The sequence below is a fragment of the Cyclopterus lumpus genome, chromosome 7, assembly GCF_009769545.1.
Source record: "Cyclopterus lumpus isolate fCycLum1 chromosome 7, fCycLum1.pri, whole genome shotgun sequence".
NCBI lineage: Eukaryota > Metazoa > Chordata > Actinopteri > Perciformes > Cyclopteridae > Cyclopterus > Cyclopterus lumpus.
Window position 1 is genome coordinate 13,180,996 of NC_046972.1, and position 20,962 is coordinate 13,201,957.

Genomic DNA, 20,962 nt, shown 5'->3' on the forward strand with positions numbered 1-20,962 from the left:
TGCAAAGACCAGCAGGATGTTATACTGCATTAATAAAAACTACTCTGTAAACAGAACATATTATCAAACAAATAACATATGTAATAGATTGCACAGAAAAGATCCACAATGACTGGATCGCCACCATTATATATTTTGAAAATATATATCAGTTGTAAACTGATGCTCCTGGACGATTTGGGAGAAAAACTACCTTTCCCGTGCCAGAAAGGGTGTGCTATTCATTTTCTTTCTGGCAAGGAATTATGAACATAGTAAAACACACAGAGAGACAAATGTTGCACTGAACTGTTATGACTTCTTTACAATGCCTTTATTCAGCCTTTCTGTTGCCTATACAATTATTGTATATGAACGTATTGTTAACTCTAAATCTCATTGACTTGAAATTTGAAATATATCTACGGTCTATTTTGTTTGCTTTTAGGCCATTTAATGAGGTTAGCCCATAGTTATTGTTGCTTGACATAATGTGTCGTCTTGTAGCTGTTTACATAAAGGATCAGCAAACGTGTCACCCTTTGAGCAAATAGCTGTAATTAGCTGTATCCAGGCAACCAGGGAGCCTGTTCTGTTACAGTTGCCCAGCATAGATGAGGCCATTAGAGAAAAACGCGTAGAACCATGATCGATGCAACTCGATACAGGCAGCAATAGGCCGACACCTCTCTGTCAACGAACCTGTTGGCGCTGTCACGCTCGCTACTAAAACGCTGCTGCAGTGGAGACGAGCGCTTTGCGCATGCAGCAGGATTTCATCCGGTTATGTAAATAAGATAACGGGTTGAGCAGCCTGTGTATTAGAGCAGTAGTTTGGGCGTAGTGGTTAGCGGTTACGGTGATGCTACGGTCACTCTGAATAAAACGTGCCCTTCGGTTCACTTTGCATTTGGTCCCAATACGCTCCGCCTGCCCGAGTCGGTGCATGACGCTCCGAGTTAATTCTAGGGTTTATGTTTCTACTGGATGTCATGTGAAGGAGGGCTTGAAGCAGAGCCCGCCCTCGCGGGACTTGGTCGCTGCTTGTCCTGCTCTGTGAGAGAAGCTTCACACGTAAATTCATTTCGGAATAGTCCGTTTAGTGCCCTGCGGAACTGAGAGGCAGCGCAGCGCAGAGACGCTGTGATCATGATTTAGATGACCGAAGCCCGCAGTGTGTCGTTGATCCCTCGATGGTTTCTGTATTGAAACGGCGGTGATCAGTCTTCAGTGGCGCGCGCCACTCAGTCGTAGAAGCATTGAAGCTGAAGAACGGCTCGAGTCATTGAAGTCAACGTGATCTTGCGATGCCACCCGCGGATGCAGAGCCGGGCGTGAGCCGAAGCACAGCAGCGGTCGCAGCCCCGGCCCTACGGAGCCAGCCCCCAGGTGAACGCGCATTGAGCGTGCTGTGGTCGTTTGCTAAATGCCTGGGCGCTCTTCTGCCCGTGTACCTGGCCGGATATTATGGCTTCAGCATCAGTGTGGTCCTCTTCGCTCTGATGATCTACATGGGGTGGAAACACAGTCGACTGGAGAAAGTGGCGAGGCTCAAGTTTTCCATGTTCCTCCTTGAGAACGAGAGAGCCTTCACCACCGAGAAGGCTCTCAGAACCAACAGGGATTTACCTCCGTGGGTAAGCACTGGCTCACCGCCTGCCATGCTCATTCTCTGCTGTTTGTGTCACCTGCCACATCTGTCAGACTGACTTGAGTTGAATCTCAATATGCTCTTACATGTATATTACCCATGTGTACTTGCTGTTTATTCAGAAGCTCCAGACTGATTTACATATTGCCTCCTTACGCCCCTTATTCGTTTTCCCTCTGGCCATATTTAGACATTCCTAATGTGCAGTGCCTGGAGAATTAGTCTGAACTTGCTGCCACCCAGAAATGTGGATTTAAATGTCAGATGTGGTCTTCTCGTGGGAAGGTGGAAAGAATGACGCTGGCATTGAGTAGAACTTGCATTTTGTAGACAGGGAAATGCATGTATATACAAAAAGAGATTGATCTCGCAATAGGAGAGATTATCTGTGGGGTTTCCTCTTCCTGTTTCGCTACAGAAGAGCTGGCTTTGACCTTATCTGGCTCCAAAAACATGATGACTCATAAACATACTTCAGACAGAGCAGAGGCAGTGACCAGGACCACCATATCTGGATAGAGAGCAAAAGAGAATAAACTGTGCGTGTGTGTGTGTGTGTGTGTGTGTGTGTGTGTGTTTTGGGAAGGAAAGGCCCCATCTTGAGATCAAATATCTCTGTGGTTTGTAGAAAAGGCAGATTTGTATGTTTATTTCCTGACTTGGTCTAATTATTCGAAGTTGTGTTGCCCTGTGTTCTCTCTCTACTTTTAGGTTAACATATATTTATAGATAGAATTATAGATTATAGGTAGAACGCTGTGGAAATTGTATAATCAAGTAGAACTACTGCTTTCATCTAATGTAAAAGAAAGATCTCAAGTGTTTAAACTATACTCTGCTCAGAGCTGGAGGTCATTTTACACTGCCATATTGTATTTGAGTACATGCATGACCAATATTACTTGTTCACAGGTCAACTTTCCAGATGTAGAAAAAGTGGAGTGGCTAAATAAGGTACACTTTATGTCAGATTTTGCAAATGCTGTCTATTTTATATATATATTTTAGAATCATCTGTTTCAACATGCTTGCATGATGATGGACTGCTCTGCTTCATTCAGCTGAACTCTTTAACAACAACGATTTCAAGATGAAGTGTTTGCATCTCACTTGAGTAACTCCCACAGTAGGTGCAATGCCTCAATTTGATATGAAGATAAAACAAACAAACTCTTGTGTGGACTTCAAGTGACCCGGCTCCTGTTGCAGCCTCTCCAATGGAGCAGATTATCTCTCGCTGTAATTAAGAGGCAGAGAGAGTGGCTCAGATCATATCACGGAACTCTTTGTCTGTCAGTACAGTAACCTCGCATCAGCACAGGGCAAGTGTGGATGTGAATACTAATAATACAAACCACCCTTCTGCAGCGAAAAATGTAATGAACACAGTGACAGAAGCCCAGAATGTAGGACGGCGATTTGCTTTCAACAACCCACGTCTTTCCTCCAGGCTTCCTGACATGTGATCCAGCTTCTCACACTTTCCCTCCTTACTTGCAGCCATAAACAAACACATCAAAAAGGTTAACACCTTTTTTAAATATAAAACTTGTAGAAATGCAAATACAATGAGCTAATGTCAGGTACTCTGTGTGAGTAAGGCTTCTAAAAGAAAAGCCTGTTAATTGCTCTTTAAAAGAAGGCATCATTCCTAATTGAATGTCGATAACTGTATCATAAATAATAGAGGATACTCATCTGTAGCCACGGGCTGTTAGCATCTCCAGTCTCACAGAGATTTTGGAGGTCAGAGGATCAGTAAACAGCTGACAGGACTTTGCACCAAGCTCTTACACCTCAAACTGAACGGCTGCAGCTAACACCAGTGTGAGGCTGTTGGAGAGTGATAACACTGACACTGAGTCATTTCATCACACATAACTACATCTATTTCAGGATATTATGGACTTCAGTATTATGTTCTCCAAAATAACTGGGATGCACTTGATTTAATTATTTCATAACAGCCATGATGAATTATTGATGGCTGAGCTCCGTTAAAAGTTAAACGGTCTGTGGTCATGGCTTTGTGCACTGTGTGTGTATCTACATGTGTTCATGGCCCTTTGTTATTTGCTCTCTTGTTTTGGTAAATAGTTTCTTATTCACAGGATACTACCATGCTATGACTAAGTTGTTTACTCCATGAAAACAAAAACATATCCAAATGTAATGATGGACTATCAAAAATGGACCTTCTGAAGATACCTGAAATACAATCTTATATGTGGTCAGAAAAAGTGTTGCTCCACATCCTGCTCCATTGAAGCTTAACTTGCATTAATCACACTTAAAGGAGCCAACCCAAGACTATCCATAGCAGGACAGACAACAGGAGCTTTCATCTTAATAGGGCAAAACACACATCAAAGCATATTCTGCAACATGACCAATTACCTTAACTCTATTGTATATTCAACTTTTTAAGGGACATAAAATCATTGACTTTTGCAATGACAAAAATATTGACAAAAACATTGGAAACAGTCTGCCAAGACAAGAACAATAATGAATGCTCTGTCATGTAGATCCTGCAGCAGGCTTGGCCCTTTATTGGCCAGTATCTGGAGAAGTTGCTGGTGGAAACCATCGCTCCTGCCATCCGGGCCTCCAGCATTCATCTGCAGACTCTCAGCTTCACCAAGGTCAACATAGGAGACAAGGTATCTGACCGGTCTGACATAAAAGCAGCAATTTACTGTGTTAAAAGACCGTTGGACACAAAGTGTAATGTGGGTACATCTGGTAATGCAGTGCTGGTGTTACAAGCTTGTTAATAACAATCAGTCTTATGCTTTGTGTAATGCTAGCTGTTGTGTTTATAGGCTTTGAAGGTGGTTGGTGTAAAGGCTCACACAGAACTTGATAAGAGACAAGTTATGTTGGATTTGTACCTGAGGTAATGCATCACAACTTCTGTTTTTGCTTGTGTGGAAGCACCTTGTCAATCAAACATATTCCTGAGTAACTATGAAGTGTCCTACACTCGGCAAAGGCTGGTCTTTGTCTCTTCCAGCAGATCATTGTTTATTTAAAACTACTCTTATCATAACTCATATCCGCTGCTTCACTTCGTTAAACAAGACTTGTAAACATGTATGCTCTTCTACATGCAGCTACGCCGGTGATGTTGAGATCAACGTAGAAATTAAGAAGTACTTTTGCAAAGCTGGAGTGAAAGGAGTCCAGGTATAAGAATTCATTTGAAAGATATTCTTACATTATTAGCGATAATAAAAGAAACGCCCATTCAGTATTACATTTTCTCTTTGTAGCTCCATGGGAAGCTGCGTGTAATCCTCGAGCCTCTGATCGGAGACGTCCCATTGGTCGGAGCCATCACAATGTTCTTCATCCGCAGGCCTGTGAGTGTAGCACAAGTGAACCACGTCTGACTTCATACACTTCATACAATGTATTTATGTCTTTAATTATATCTGTGTCATAGAAACTGGACATCAACTGGACCGGACTGACCAACCTGTTAGATATCCCTGGGCTTAAGTGAGTTTATATGACAGAGCTCTGTGTAAATGGCTTTTAGGGTGCGGCTTTATTGATCTGTTGTGTCTGTTTGGTGGTTGCTTTTAATAGTTTTTTTTGAAGAGGAGTGTTTGTGGATTAGGTGCTGATGAATCTTTGACATGGAGAAAAGGGGTCTGCGATTTTTTGAATTAATGGATACATGTCAGATAATGTATGCTTTATTTAGCTACAAAAATCACAAAGGGTTTTACTGGAATTAAAAAGAGTACCAAAACAAACTGAGACATATTATTTATGTCTGTTTGATGATGTGTGTTCACATCCTTAAAGGGTAAATGTGGAGATATGCAATTTATTTTTTCTTATCAACAAATCCTGGGAAAGGACTAAAACCAACAACTAATTGATCCTCCTGAGTAGCCAAAGCCTGAGATAGTTTATTCTTGTGCACCTCAGAGCTACTTTGTTGAGCTACGTTTGAAAACACATAAATGAGTCACGCTGCACTGGGTAACATGCTCCTTCATGAACAGGGCACTGTAGTTTATTTTAGTCCATTGAGACAATGGTCCAGTGTGTAGGATTTATAGTTTATAGTTTACAATAGTTTTAAAATACATAAACATAATAGAAAATAATACATATATGTCACAGTGCTGGAAGAGGTAGAAAGCCCACTGGGCTTATCTGAAGCCTCCACCTATATAATAGCCTTTTGCATGTTTACATTACCTGAAGGCCACCGTAGTTCTCTACATACTTGGAAGGGGGGGAGCATTCAATTGCCTGCAATCTACAACCTCACAGATGCCACTAAATCCCACACATGAGGTGTTAATCCGCATCAGAAGATAGTCCCCAACAAAATAAATATTTGCTCCTGTTTCAGTAACGTTTGCTAAAAACTACTTTGCCCAGCTGTTTATTTAGATTATTTGGACTTCATTCTTAAAATGAAGTATATATTTGGGACCTCTTTTGTAAGAATTGTCCATCTTTAGCAGAAGTGAATGGTCTCTGGGCTGAGTACCACACAGGGCAGAGAAGTGTAAAGACAGACATATTAACACTTTGTTGGTTTTGTTCTTTTTATGGTGTTTGTTGATACATATCAAGTAGTTCAACTTATGCCATATTGTTGTTCTTGTACTTATTCAGTTTTTATATTATGACTCCATGTATTCATGTGGGGATAGTTATTGATGTCCTTTATATAAGGTCAGAGATCAATGTAGAATCAGCTACAGTAAAATAACTATAGTATGATTATAGTGATTATGAACTGATGAATGGGAACAATCTATTCACTATCATATTCAGTGTAATAGTCTGGTGGCTTATTCTACATTGTGTGTGTTACGATCTTATATAATGTACTTTTGTGAAAATTAAAGCATTATTAGAGCTGAAAATGTATTGTTGAAACATCAGTTCCTTCTGGCGATGCTTTCAATGACAGTTTGTCATCATTATTTAATAGTATTAGACAATATGATTTCACAGAAAACTGTCCTGTCTTTAGCCACTCGGTGCATCCTGTTGGTTCTGTTGCTGAGAACATGGATATCATGTTATTTATGCATGTTCATAATGTCAGCAGTAGTACATAGCCTCTGTCTGTTTGTCTGTGTGTCCCTCTCCTGTGTCCCCAACATCGTCCTTGCATTCATTTGCAGTGCCATATCGGACACTATGATAATGGATGCAATAGCCTCCCACATGGTGCTCCCCAACCGTCTAACTGTTCCCCTGGTGGCCGACCTGCGCGTTGCGCAGCTCCGCTCCCCTCTCCCACGGGTAACTGTCTTAATTATGAATGACCTGGAGAATCATTGACCCACACAGACTGAAACTGTCTCAGCATATAAGCTGCAAGCAAACACATGTAATTCATACAGAAAATGCACATTGTGAAGGAAAAAAATATGGATCCATGTTTTGTGTCGAAGCTAGTTGACTAACATTGTCTTTGTGCATACATTTTCCTCCATGTGTATGTACATGCTAGGGAGTCGTGCGCATCCACCTGCTGGAGGCTGAGGACCTGACTGCCAAGGATACAGTCATTAAGGGCTTAATCGACGGGAAGTCAGACCCGTATGCCGTTCTGCGTGTGGGCACCCAGATCTTTACCTCCCATCACGTGGACAGCAACCTGAACCCACAGTGGAGGGAGATGTATGAGGTGAGAGCGAAGAACATGTTTCCAAAATTGAGCCAAAAGAAACATGAGCTATATGGCTTTGTCTTGATATTCAACTGCTGCAATCCCCACCAGTTTGTGTTCTGAAAGTTAGAGCTTGCGGTTGGTGTCCTTGCTTCATGGGGGTTGCTTAGGGAAGTAATGAAGTACCGGTCGGAAAGTGGTCGGAAATAAGCAGTTTTTTGGAGATTGTATCTGTTTCTTTGGTAGCAGGAAGCTGTGTGTCTGAGATAATCTCTCTTGCAAAAACTGCTTGCTAATAGACACATTTGTCTTCTTTTCGTGGGTTATGAAATTTGATATATATATATATGTTAAATTATGAATTTTTTTACGTAGTACAAAAGTGAAATGTTCTTGGCATTGTGATTCTGTTTGCATGCCCTTGTGTTATTGTGCCATGTGTAGCTGTATCTATACTTGTTGTGTGTATTGTGTATTTGTCCATTTATGTGTGTGTGTGTGTGTGTGTGTGTGTGTCAGGTGATTGTCCATGAAGTACCTGGTCAGGAGTTGGAAGTGGAAGTGTTTGACAAAGATCCAGACCAGGATGACTTCCTGGGGAGGTAGCTTACTCATTCTCATTCATTTACTCTGTCTCTATGTGCTGCTCATGTCATTCTCATCTCTTCTATAGCCACGTTGGGCCATGATTCTGTCAACATTTAAACACCGTAGTCTCTTTGAGTTATGGTTTGTTGATTGTCTCTCTATCTCTCTTTATCGGTCTCTCTCCCAGGGTCAAGGTGGATCTTGATATTGTAAAGAAGGCCAGAGTTGTGGATGATGTAAGTAGTAATACTAATGTTACATTCTCCCTCAGATCATATAATAATCAGCAAACACAAGAATGCCGTTATTATAATGTCTCCCTCTGGGAAACATGTTTGTAACACTGCAGTAATCCTGTCAGCATGTGACAATGCAGACCCCATGTGCCTCCTTGTGATCTGCTGTGATCTCACCATCTTCCATCCTGCCATACAGGCACAAAGAAATCAGAGGAAAAAGAAATGTGTGTTTAATGAGCCCTCTATTTTTGTAAACAGTGGTTCAATCTGAAGGACGTCTCATCTGGCAGCGTTCACCTCCGGCTGGAGTGGCTCTCTCTGCTGTCCTCTGCTGACAGACTGAGTGAGGTGAGCTTACTACATTTATTTTGGGCCAATCAGGGGCCGGCCTTTGGGTGGTGACATGGTCAACATGTATACACTGATAAGTACCAGAGAATTATTTGTATTCCATATTATTTGGGGAATTTGACAATATATAGTTTTTTATTGTGGGCCAAATACAGAAAGAATTATTCATGCAAGAAAATCTGCGTTTCTAGATCAGAAAACCCCATGCGTCAGAGTATGAAGTGTGACAATGGTTTAATATTATACTTTTTTATCACAACAAGAGATTCCTTGCAAATTAAGCAAACACATTTCCGCTCGACTTCCCAACGTCTCTGACATTTGCAGTGCTTACTCTTCCATCTTCTTGGTTCCATCATGTTTATCTAATCAACTGAAATAGGTAGTGACAGCTAATGTTCAAACTAAATGGTGCAATGTGCATACACTGCATTCATTAGAAATATGCTCAAGCCATGCTTTTTAGCTTTATCATTTAAAAACAGGCAGCAGTTGACTTGCGAGCATAGCTTGGCCACCTAAGAGACAGGAAACACCTGGTACCCGATATATAATTAAGTGTAAACAAAAGTCAAACTCATATTTTCTAAATTGAGTCAAATGTTATTTTAGAGTTTAACTTGGGAAAGAAAATCCTATAATTTAAAGTTATTATCATTTAACTTGTTTATTCAAACTTGATTTAACTGGAACATATTCTGTATTTTTCACGAATGTCCTTGTCAAGCCACTCATAACAATGAGTTATATTGAAAACAGAAAACTGGTAACACAAAATATATCAAAGGTTAAAGTTCAACAGGAATTCTATTGTAAACTTACTGATAAAGAGTTACATAAACAATTACATCCCATAAACAATCCAAACCTTTGGGTTGGATTCCGATGGCTGGAAGTACTTTATGTTGCTGTCATCTTATATACATTGTTTTATGTGGTTGGGTTTACATACTTTTATCACCATTATTCATCATTATTTTATTATGCGTTGTGTATTTTTACCTCAGGAATAATAAAGACAAAGACATTTAAATAATTTTCATCAATCTTCATCATAAACAAACTAGTAAAATTGTCCGTGGCCTCCGGTTGGGTGTTGAGCTTTTAGGGTCTCAGATCATTTTCCTAACACACTCTTTGCTTCTGTTCATTGTTCGTCTACCAGGTGATCCAGAAGAACCAGAACTTGACCACTAAGACGGCTGACCCTCCATCTGCCGCCATCCTAGCCATCTATCTTGATCAAGCTGACGCACTGCCTGTAAGATTATCATTATTCAGGACCCTGTCATGTCGAGTGCAGTTCATTTTAATCTCTTACCCACATTGTTGAATTGAATATGTTGTAGATGAGAAAAGGCAATAAGGACCCGAGCCCAATGGCACAGATTTCCATTCAGGATGCAACAAAAGAGAGCAAAGTAAGGATACAGTTTTAACCTTTTCTTAGTACGTTGAACCAAAAGCATTATTAATGTTTTCCGCCCTCTTCTTCAGACTTGCTATGGAACGAACAGCCCTGTGTGGGAGGATGCCTTTACCTTCTTCATTCAGGATCCTTGTAAACAAGACATTGATATTCAAGTAAGTCAATATAGTAAGTAGTAGTAGTTATAAGTAGTATAGTAATGATTGAACACACTAATCAAGCTAGCTGCAAATATTTGACAAGATAAATAGGACACTAATTACACACCTATGGTTTTAATACATTTTATTTGTACATTCTGTTATTTCTGTAAATATAATTTTGAACCTATTAATGACCTATTCTCTTTGTGATGTTTGCCTTTGTCCTCACTTCACATCTTCTGTTCCTGTGTTTTTTAATCAGGTGAAAGATGATGACCGTGCTCTGTCCCTGGGCAGTCTGAGCATCTCTCTGAACCGTCTTCTGGAAATCCCTGAACTCACCATGGACCAGTGGTTCCAGCTGGAGAATTCTGGCTCTGCAAGCCGCATTTACGTCAAAATTGTGCTTAGGGTTGGTGCTTCACACAGAGACTTTTTTCCTGCACACTTCCACATGTCTGTATAGTTATTAAGTAAGATGGGATTCAAGCACTTTGGCAAGGATCAACCCAGTTGCATTGTTTATGTGGGAAGACTTTGAAATCCCACCAGCTCCCAAAGCGTTGGTCTCAGGAAGCTAACATCAAACACAAGCTTCAGTAGCACACCCACAACCCTTCAAACTGAGATCTCAAATTTAGACCAAATGTGACCATAGCTGTGTGTGTGTGTGTGTGTGTCTGTTATCTGTTGAAATTAGAACCTGTTGAATCAAAAAATGTGAGATACTGGAGAGTAACTCCTCCCATTTAAGTTCATACTGAACTTAACCCTATAGCACACTATAACAAACAAAGTGCCTTCTTTTGGCCTCATCTTCAGATCCTTGTGGGATCACTGAGCTTGTAAATACAAAAACGGAGAAAGAGTAATGTACTACAGTTGCTCACCACGATCTGTTATCTGTTTCCTGCTAGGTTTTGTGGCTAAATGACGATGCCACTCCTACGACACCGTCCCCTCGACCTTCGGCCCTTGGGCCTGGGATGGGTCAGGGGGGAATCACATCAGAACTGAACCCCATGGGGCCCGGCGGGTTAGCCAAACCTCTACCAACACGACCACAGCACACCACGCCCGACCCAGAGTTTGCAACTGAGGTAAAAAAAAAAACACAGTCAAAGAGCAGCAGGGGCCGTGCAGCCTCACACACACACACACTACAGTAGCTTTTCCTGCCCTCTTTCTGCTCACAGGGAGTGCTGCGTATCCATCTGGTTGAGGCCCAAAACCTGATAGCGAAGGACAACTTCATGGGGGGCATGGTGAAGGGGAAGAGCGACCCCTACGTCAAGATCCGTGTAGCTGGTATCACCTTCCGCAGCCACACCATCAAAGAGAACCTCAATCCCATCTGGAATGAGCTCTATGAGGTATATAACCTTTGCTTGATGATCCTCTGCTCATCTGATGAAGTGATTAGGTTTCAGCTTATATCTTATTTTCATCTTTTGTGGTTTAGGTAATTTTGACCCAGCTTCCTGGTCAGGAGATCCAGTTTGAGTTGTTTGACAAGGACATCGATCAGGATGACTTCCTCGGAAGGTGCGTCCTGACATTACAAATAAAACTGGAGCATTTCAGTCCCCACGGCTCTCATGACTGAAGGAAAATATTTTAATGAAAAGGAGGACAAGGTATTGATTGAGTCCTGTCTTTGCAGGTTCAAGCTTAACCTACGAGAAATCATCAGCGCACAATTCATCGATACGGTGTGTGACACATAGTGAACAGATCATTTAACAAATAATATTTGTATTTATAACCTAATCTGGACCTTTGTGTGCCACTCTTGTTACAGTTTTACACTCTAAATGATGTGAAGTCAGGCCGAGTTCACCTGGTGCTGGAGTGGCTGCCCACAGTGGCTGACCTTCCCAGGTTGGAGCAGGTAACATGTTTGCTTTCTTTATGTTATTTCATATTCGCAAAATAAAAATGATGTTGTAAATAAAACTAAGAAGCCTTGACGGTGCATATCTTTTTTGAAACAACAGCAAAAAAGGACAATAATGCATTGAGTAATATAATAATACACATAATACAAAAAAGTAAATATGTGCAAAGAAATTAATCAAATAAGATAAAGATAGAAGTTTATAAAAAAGAAAAATAAAGTGCATAAATACAGCTGCATTTACGAGGTAGAACCAGAAGCTTAGATCATTTGACATTAGACAAATTATTATTAAACAGGTTTAATATATAAGATCCAATATTCACATATTCTTTCAAATTGATCCTGTTTCAGTCTAATGGATAAAGTTGTTCTTTCCTTCATAAATCACTTAAAGGTATTTCTTAAGGCATTTTCCTTTTTACTGCAGCATAAGAAACCAACTTGTCTTGTCCTACTCAGACCGCTGAAGCCTCATATTAGCTTCAGCTGAACACTAGAACGCATCCCCCATCGTTTAAAGGGATTGTGCCTGGAAGAGGCTGCTTCCCGTTCAGACAGGAGTAATGAAACGGCAAGCATGAAAACCCCAAACCTTTCTATTAAATGAGGCCTTTTGTACTCTGAGAGCCTGGTTCCCTTGTTTTCTAGCAGTGCTATTTGGTTGTTATGGGAAATACAAAACAAACAGTTTTTAATCAATAGGTCAGAGAACAACTTTTTCAGTGGGGGACTTGAGTTTCGTGTGTATACACATATGTAAGCAGTGTGTTAAGTGGTGGATAATGGACTTATCTTTGCAGATGCTTTGTTTAAATTATTTATTTACGTTCATATTTTTGTGTTGCAAAATAAATATTAATCACAACTTTGGTATTGCACCATAAGTCTCAATAAAACTCTGTTTGACATAATTTCCCACTTCCTACAGATCTTGCAGTACCAGTCACAGCAGTCGTACCACAACAAGGTTCTGCCGTCAGCGGCTGTGCTGTTTGTGTATGTGGAGCGTGCTCATGGCCTGCCGGTGAGATCATATCTATGCGTCCTTGGGGCTCTATTTGTTGTTTACTGTGGCTGTGTCCCCATACAGCTGCATTCTCATTTATATATTGTTATGTAACGTGTGTTTGAAATGCTGTGGATGCTGTTGATCACAATGTTTGCATTACAATATTCTTTGCGTGTAATTTCAGTTGAAGAAGAGTGGGAAGGAGCCAAAGGTCGGGGCTGAGATTGTTCTCAAAGGTGTTTCACACAGAACCAAGGTAGGACCATGACATTAGAGATGGGCTTGTGAATGCAACACAAGAGAAGTGCTGTTTGAAAAGTCTGAACAATCTGCTGTGCCTTCTTTCCTTAGATTTGTGAGCGTTCCACATCCCCTCGATGGGACGAAGCCTTTCATTTTCTCGTTCGGGACCCCAGAGATGAAACAATCACAGTGAAGGTGAGAGTCATAAACAGCACCTGTATTTCCACTTTTTGTCTGAACTATGTAGCTGTAAAGCAGGAACAAATAATGCTATACATATGTTATAAAAGGCATTCTAAAAAGTGTTTGCGTATGTTTGTCTGCAGCTCTCCCACAGCTGGGGCCAGGCCCTCGGGTCCTTTACGCTTCCTCTCAGAGAGGTGCTGTTTGAGCCGGGCTTGGTGCTCGACCGCTGGCTCAATCTGGATGCAGCTCTGCCAGAAAGCCAGATACTACTGAGGGCCACGCTCAAGGTACTGACAATATATCCTTCTTATTCTCTCTACACCACCATTATAATGTGACCAGGTGAGTAATGCCTTGGTGGTTATTATTTATGTACTGTATCACTTACATTTCCCAGTATAGAACCAATATTGCAATAAAGTAAATACTTTACTAAGGGTCCAACATCAGCTGTTCAGCACTTTGTTGGTAATGTTCTATGTTAAAGGAATTGTAATGCAATTGCAGATCCCTCTGTTCTGATTGCATAAAAACCCCAGAGCAGACAAACCAAACACTAGCTCTAGATTGGGACATCAGGGTGTTTGTGTTTGTTGGTTGCTGTCTGCATCCTCACCGCTTGATGCTTCTGAATCCTACTCACTGGACTTTGAACACCAAGAAGACACAACCACCATGTGTCAATCAACACAGGAAAAGTGAAAGTCATCCTGGGAAATGTAGGAGATCACAGGCATATATCCCTGTACCAGTATCGGAGTCTTCCTGCATAGCTAGTCTGTAATTTAAGCTGTGATCCATATGTCCTGCAGGTCTTGGACACTCAGCTGGCGGTGTGTCGAAGGCCTCCAGGGGAAGCAGGTAACGACTGCGGAGGAGAGGAAGCCCTTCCCAGATGGGTGCCTTCCCATCTCGACCTCAGACAGAGAAGTGGATTCTCCGTGTGAGTCAAACATACCATCATCGATGCCACATTGTAGTCACTGCCTCCACTGTAAACATTGCAGTTATCAGGGTTTTCCATTTTATTTATTTATTTATAATATAGAAAGACATCTTTATGTAAAACAATCCCATTTTCTATGCTGTGTCTTTAGGAATGATAACGCAAACTCCACAGGCCAGGTGAAGCTCACCATTGGCTACTCCATCGAGGAGAGCAGGCTTTTCATCACCATTCACTCTTGCAGGTCTCTGTTTGACACATGTCACCTCTTTATCGTCACATGTTTGACCCGGAGCACTGCGTACGAACACATGTTGTAAATGTGATCACGATTAACCCACAGAGCGCTGGCAGCCTGCTCCAAGGACGGGGCAGACCCTTATGTTTCCTTCATCCTGCTGCCTGACAAGAAGGCTACCACCAAGAGGAGGACTGCCACCAAGAAGAGAGACCTCAACCCAGAATTCAACGAGCGGTAAGACAAACAAATGAAACGCTTGTGACAGTGAAGAAGGGAACATTGTTATTTGACTTATCTCTCTTTCTGTAGGTTTGACTTTGACTTCTCTCTGGAGGAGTCCACACAGAGAAGACTGGACCTGTCTGTGAAGAACAGCGTCTCCTTCATGAGCAGAGAGAGGGAGCTTATTGGCAAGGTATTTATCATCTTCGGAATTGAAGTTAGTCGTCATCACATAAACTCCCTGATGTTGACGTAGTTATTATGTGAGATATGTAAATGTGAGACATCATCTTTTGCTTCTCCTTGTTGCCCTCAGTTGCAGCTGGACCTGGACCAAATTGACCTCAAGACTGGTATCACACAATGGTAATCATTTCAACAGCTATTGAACAATATTATATATAATAGAGTTGTATCAACAATTGTATGTCCACATATTACTTTCTTCAAGATTATTCACACAACAAATTGTATCCTTTCTGTTTTTCCAGGTACGATTTGGTAGCAGAGACCAACTAGAAGACTCAACAGTTGGTCTGAAGTCCTATTTAATGTTAGGTGTTGCTTCTGTGATCTGTGATTTGTGTTTGTATATTCAGCTTAAATGAACATTTCCACCATCACTGAAGAAAAAAATGAAGACATATTAGCTCCACAAAAACACAGTTCATCTGTATTTATGAAACTTTACATGTAGCCTATCAATCCGTAAAGTGTTACCTGTGGTGAATTCATGCTGTCTTGGACAGATTCTTCAGTAGAATATTTTGGCTGAATAGATGTTTGATAATAATGCAACTATGTTGCACGAATTAACGAATTTATATGTGTTCAAAAGCATGTCTAAGTCCTCTTTGAATTTTATTCACAAAAGGGCTTATGCTGTGGTTAACATATTAAGGTATGATATGTTTATGGATTTACAGCATCCTACACAACTGAGAGAAATTCCTTTGAATTTTATTTTGTACAACTTTCAAATAATTCCCAATATTACTTTGTTTGTATATGTTTATATTATTGCCTTAAGTATTACAAAACTGTGCACAATTTGTCAGTGTTTATGAATTATGTCCCAAATGAAGTTTTATATATTTTAGCCAGAGCTCTATTAAAGTTGCTTTTATAAATCAAAAGTATTATGAAACTAAACCCTCACATTTACCACTGCAAACAGAGGTATGATACTGTAAGCAGAGTTTAAATCACTGTGCTTTTATGATAAGAAAACTTTGTAGATACTGAAAACATGTCGCTGGTGTTCTTCATGCTTCTTTGTGTTTGTACTTTTTGGTAGCGCTAAATACAACAGGCTGAAGCTGTCAGCCATGTTTAGACTTCAAGCAAAACAGTTATGACTTAATGAGAAGCAAGCTAATACTGTACGCCAGCTGTGGGACAGAAGCTGTGGGCTTGGGCACTGATGTCTGGTGATGGAAAGAAAATAAGTGTTTTAAGTGTCAGAAGAACTGAAGAAGAAAACTGCTGAGCTTTGACATTATTTGAACATATCATCATGTATCTGCTGAAGTTCTTGATTAAAATTTGCACTCTCATGAATCAAATCAGGTTTGTGACTTCATTTGGTGTACTTGTTCTATTTATGCTAAACACTATTGTTGTTGTTTTGACGAAATATCATACTCCTTTCTGGCCACCAGGTGGCGAGAAAGAGCTGACAACCCCTCACCTTTCAGTCCGGTTGTAAGTGGGCTCACTGCCTGCAGATGTGAGGGGTGGGGGAACAGAAATTAAGCGATTGACAGGTCATTTAACCAGCAGGAGCGCCTCCTCCTCCAGTTTGGGGCGGGACTCGAGAGAAAACCGGCCCTCTGAGTGGAAGCAACAGCAAAGAGTTTAATCACGATCACACAACAATAATGAATGGAAACACGTCGTAGCCAAGAAAGTTGAGCAGCAACTTAAAGTAACTGATGCTTTGAAAGTTGACTGTCGCGAGGGGGAATCCGTTTTAAGAGATGGATTGGCCAGGCAAAGTAGAAACTACTTGCTGGAAGAGAAAGCATCTGCACTTTGATTGTTACTTTTGAAACTATCCGTTTTTTAAGGGACGCTACTGTGGAGCACACTGTAAACCCAAACGCGTGAGTAAAGTGTAAATGGCATTTTGGGACAGTGAGACGAGACTACTGCACTGTCAGCGGTTTATCTCGTTTTGGAGAAGTGGATTATTTGGATTAATCCGTTCATGAAGTTGCTGGAATATTAGGGAGATTTTTGATTTTTGTTTTGCTTGGATTATCACCACTGGAAGACACTTCAGGATTCAAGTCGACCGGAGGATACGGCACATCTGGGGGTGGGGGGAAATGGGTAATATAGAAAGTGTGGATGGCCAGTCGGAGATGAAGCATCACATCATGCCTCTAAAGGTTGCCATGCCTGACCCCACTGAGCTGGAGGAGAAATTTGCCATTGTTTTGGTAAGTTGTGATCTCAGTTTGTGGTCCAAACGTCAAAGAGATATCTACCAACTTTAAATTATGGCTCCTTTTAACTTCAGCTGTTCTGACTCCATCTGCCTCATACATTAATCATTTACAGAATTCAAATTCAAAACAGACGCAACATAAACATCCCTAATGATGGATGGTGTTTCCTTAACAAAAGAGTTCACTTGTGCTCTTTTGTTTTGTTGTAACGTGGGCCTACATGAAGGTATAGTATGTGTATTTACATTTCTGCATCTGCCATTAGGAGCTGCTGATATTTTAAATGAGCCGACCTGTGCTGTCCCGCCCCTCATTCTCTGCCTCCCCCTCTCTCCTGCGGTTCTTTTGTCTCCCCTAAAGTCAGACAACTCAGCGTTTGGCTGAAGTATCGGCATGGTGAGAGTTGGCAGGGGTTGGCATTACACTGTATATCCTTGACTGAGCACATCTCGGTATTCTTCGCCTGGGTTTCTTTTCTTTTTTTGTAAATTGTCTCCCTGCAGGCAAACCATCTGAAAACAGCATTTTCTGAATTCCCCTAAATCTCCCACACCCGAAGAGTCTCCCTTCACACATCAGGCTGGAGTTGAGTTGTCTGAGCGCTTTGTAATAATGAGCACACAGTCAACACCCACTTTTACCGACTATCAACACACACACGTACTCCGTCATGCCGGGGACTTCACACGTTTACTCTTTTTTTCAGGAACAATCAAGTGGATTTAGAATAACTTGAATGTCAGGCTGAGGAAGTGGGTGCTGCAGTCACTCATCTCCAGCGGTGGAAAATCTCTAATCTGTAACTCTGCTGGAGCTGAACATAACAGTCCATCGACACACAGTTAACCTGCAACTACTTTGATCATCATTTAGGTCAATTATTAGCATACATACCACACATTCACTGGTCCCAGCTCTTGTAATGTGAGGATTTGATGCGTTTCGTTGTCTTATGTGATATTAAATGGAATATTTTAGGGAGCTTTGCACTGTTGGCTTAACATAACTAGTTGCTTTAGAAACGTGTGATGGACATTTATCCACTCTCTTTTGAAAAAAGTAAATAATGAAAATACTCGTTGCAGTTGAAACTCTTTGTCTTAAGTAGATTGTTGATCAAGTATTGTATTAATTACCTATTACTGAGCAGCCTGTAACAATGCTTAATACAATAGTTACATCAGGATGCCGTATTGGCCTTTTCACAGTGACACAATGATGGCATATCTTTCAAAAGAGCCACTTTTTGTTATATTTAGTTGATTACCATTTAAGTCGTGCGGTATTATTCACAGAACCTGTATTTGAGTTGCATATTTGAGTACTCTATCCACACTTGCACCACCCAAAAAGAAAAGAGAAAGCTCAATAACATCCCTCCAACTTGTTGCTCTGTTGCAGAAGCATAAAATACATATTTAGTTTTTATCGCCATACTATTTTTTGTGAATCAGTTGCATGGAGGTTTCTCAAAGGTACTTTTTTAAACAGAACCAGACACAACCTTTCAGCTGTTTAAGAGCTTAATTACAGCGTCAAGCAGCTAAGAGATGGAGTCTTCACAGCATTGCTCAGATAGTCTCATTCTTGAACACTTTGTGGATCCTTCATGTTTCTGGAATAAAGCCACTAGTTGCTTGTCAGTGCTATCAGCAGCTACAGAGTAAAGCCCTCATATGAAGAGACTAGCACAGCAAGAAGCCATTCATGGCCTGCTTGTTGACTGCTGTGCTAATCCTCAGTTATTATGACAATTATACACTGTACTACACTGTCAGCACCATTATGACAGCTCAAGTAGGGTCTCCTTCACACAGATGGCTCATTGCTTGGGACATTTCATATCAATTTTTCCATAGCCGTCACATTTCCCAGAAAGAAAAAAGACCAACATATATCCTGCCTCGAGACTGGAACAATTTTCAGTTGTTTGACTGCCCTGGAAGTCAATCCCTGTTATTATGTTCAGCCGTGCAGAGCAGATGATTTCTATGCAAGAAGCAGTAGACTCAACATTACAGTTGTGTTTTTGACTGGGAACATTTTTCAGGCTCTCCAACCACACCCCAACCTACCCCATCGTAGCCCCAGATTTCCTTTACTTTGTGGCAAAGAACAACATGATTGTATATTTTTGTGTTCTTATCAGACAATGGACGTCTCTCTGGCCTACGGGCCCCTTGTTTTGAGATAAAGGCACTTCAAAAGCTTCTGTCTTCGTGGTTGGAGCTCTTCAGGAAGACAAGGCTATGAATATGTTGTCCGGCAGTAGCTGTAAAGTATTGTATACTCCAAAAATAGTCTGAGGGATTCATTCTGCTTTTCTTAAGTGGGCATTTTTATTTGTTAAGTATTGTTAGCAGGGACATAACCGACTTCGTCACAGCCTCAGAAATAACACGCGTTGGGTAAATGGGTAAATTCCCCTTCTCTGGACCACTGTATTTCCTGCTGCATGATGGCATGCTGGTGTGAATGGATGTGTCTGCATCTGTGTGGTGGGACTGCCCTTTCCTCTCAGACACGGCTCACAGACGTCCCATTGGACTGACAGCAGCCCATAATGATGTCATGGGTGCAGCAGCCTTCACCAGTGTAGTAATATCCCAGGGCTAATGACTTTAACAGGACTGCTCTACTGTAGTAGGCGGAGGGGAGCAGAGGAGGGGCGAGACCCCTGGGTTAGCTTCAACTTCTTCATGCGGTCTGCTAATAAAATGCCTGGGTCCATTCTAACCGGCAGCATGTGCTAAAGGCATCTGTCCTTCTCGTCTCTTTTGTCCAGCATCCTCAGAAACCGCCTGAGTTCGGTCTTTTGTGGCTGGAAACAGCTGCCTGGCATTTTCCTTTCTTCGTTTTACAGGGGAAATTGCATTGCTTCCAATGGTCGCCGTGGTTGGTTCACTTTACAATAAGACCTGTGTTCCTGCAGGCTGCTACTAACATGCCATTAGTTCAGCTAGTGATACAGATCTACCTAGACCTCACCGATTCACAGCAAAGAAGCCGTATCTTTAAAATAATACCGTAGTCATTAGTGGCATCCTCTTGATAGTTGTGGCTCTTTTTCCCCCTCTCTTTTGTCCTAGCTAACTATTACTTATCCTTGCTGTTCCAAATGAAAGTGGAACCTCTCATTCACTCAGCCACTCAGTGTTTCCTACCCTCCCATTCCCTGAATTCACTCTCACTGTGGGTCTGTCCTAAAAAATAACCTTCTCCATATGACTCTGGCCTTATGAAAATGATGTGAGATCAGTGAGTGGATTTTCAAAGGTGCATGCCTGGCCTGGGATCCTCTTTCAAAGTGCCCGAGCACCAATCCACCGCTGGATTCCTGCGGTCTGGTCTCCGCTGAGGCCACAGGAGAACTCAGAAAGGGAAAATTCTCTTTGAACTGGCGGTCTGCCACTGTTCTAGGTTGTAATGAGTTAACCAACATTATTAAACAGCGCACACATTTTTAAAAGCTGTTATGGGCGCAGCTTTTGATTATTTCACCACTTGATTGCGTTGGAAACCATTCTAACCGATTTGTCTGACTCGCATCCTTTATACTATTAAATCAAGTGGCGTTACGCCTAAATGTGCCGTTGCAGCTTTTCTTTTGAGATTTGATATAGTCACCATTAAGCAGCAAATGTTCAGATACGTGGTAGAGAAATCCGACGTGCTGACAATGTGACTCTGGCGCTCTGTCTGACGTCACGGTGTCTTGATGGCTGAAGT

General features: G+C 41.4%; 2 protein-coding genes across 8 annotated transcripts in view; both read left to right on the plus strand.

The window, feature by feature from the left end:
• Positions 1–810: 810 nt before the first annotated feature.
• esyt1a (extended synaptotagmin-like protein 1a) lies at positions 811–16,345 on the plus strand. The gene is made up of 31 exons (XM_034537041.1): positions 811–1,616; positions 2,543–2,584; positions 4,159–4,293; positions 4,456–4,529; positions 4,747–4,819; positions 4,906–4,995; positions 5,079–5,134; positions 6,793–6,913; positions 7,125–7,301; positions 7,803–7,885; positions 8,059–8,107; positions 8,369–8,458; positions 9,627–9,722; positions 9,811–9,882; positions 9,959–10,045; positions 10,296–10,445; positions 10,951–11,133; positions 11,230–11,406; positions 11,496–11,578; positions 11,697–11,745; positions 11,835–11,924; positions 12,862–12,957; positions 13,127–13,198; positions 13,294–13,380; positions 13,512–13,658; positions 14,184–14,314; positions 14,469–14,561; positions 14,661–14,792; positions 14,868–14,973; positions 15,097–15,146; positions 15,272–16,345. The coding sequence occupies exons 1-31, from the start codon at positions 1,287–1,289 to the stop codon at positions 15,297–15,299; spliced, it is 3,249 nt and encodes a 1,082-aa protein (XP_034392932.1). The 5' UTR covers positions 811–1,286; the 3' UTR covers positions 15,300–16,345.
• A 296-nt stretch (positions 16,346–16,641) lies between these two features.
• fmnl3 (formin-like 3) overlaps positions 16,642–20,962 on the plus strand; it is a 30,988-nt gene continuing 26,667 nt past the window's right edge. For 3 of the 7 annotated variants that reach the window (XR_004609756.1, XR_004609759.1, XR_004609757.1), the window contains exon 1: positions 16,642–17,224. Coding sequence is in view for 3 of the 7 variants with exons in the window: in XM_034537434.1 (XP_034393325.1) it covers positions 17,111–17,224 (114 nt within the window). In the remaining 4 variants the exon portion in view is untranslated. The remainder of the gene's footprint in view (positions 17,225–20,962) is intronic. The other 4 variants (XR_004609758.1, XM_034537436.1, XM_034537435.1 and 1 more) reach the window with 2 other exon arrangements.

Coding starts and splice junctions, on each gene's coding strand:
- esyt1a (XM_034537041.1), top strand. CDS start 1,287: ATGCCACCCGCGGATGCAGAGCCGGGCGTGAGCCGAAGCACAGCAGCG. Junction 5,135..6,792: donor TTAGATATCCCTGGGCTTAA/GTGAGTTTATAT, acceptor ATTCATTTGCAG/TGCCATATCGGACACTATGA. Junction 9,723..9,810: donor ATCAAGCTGACGCACTGCCT/GTAAGATTATCA, acceptor AATATGTTGTAG/ATGAGAAAAGGCAATAAGGA.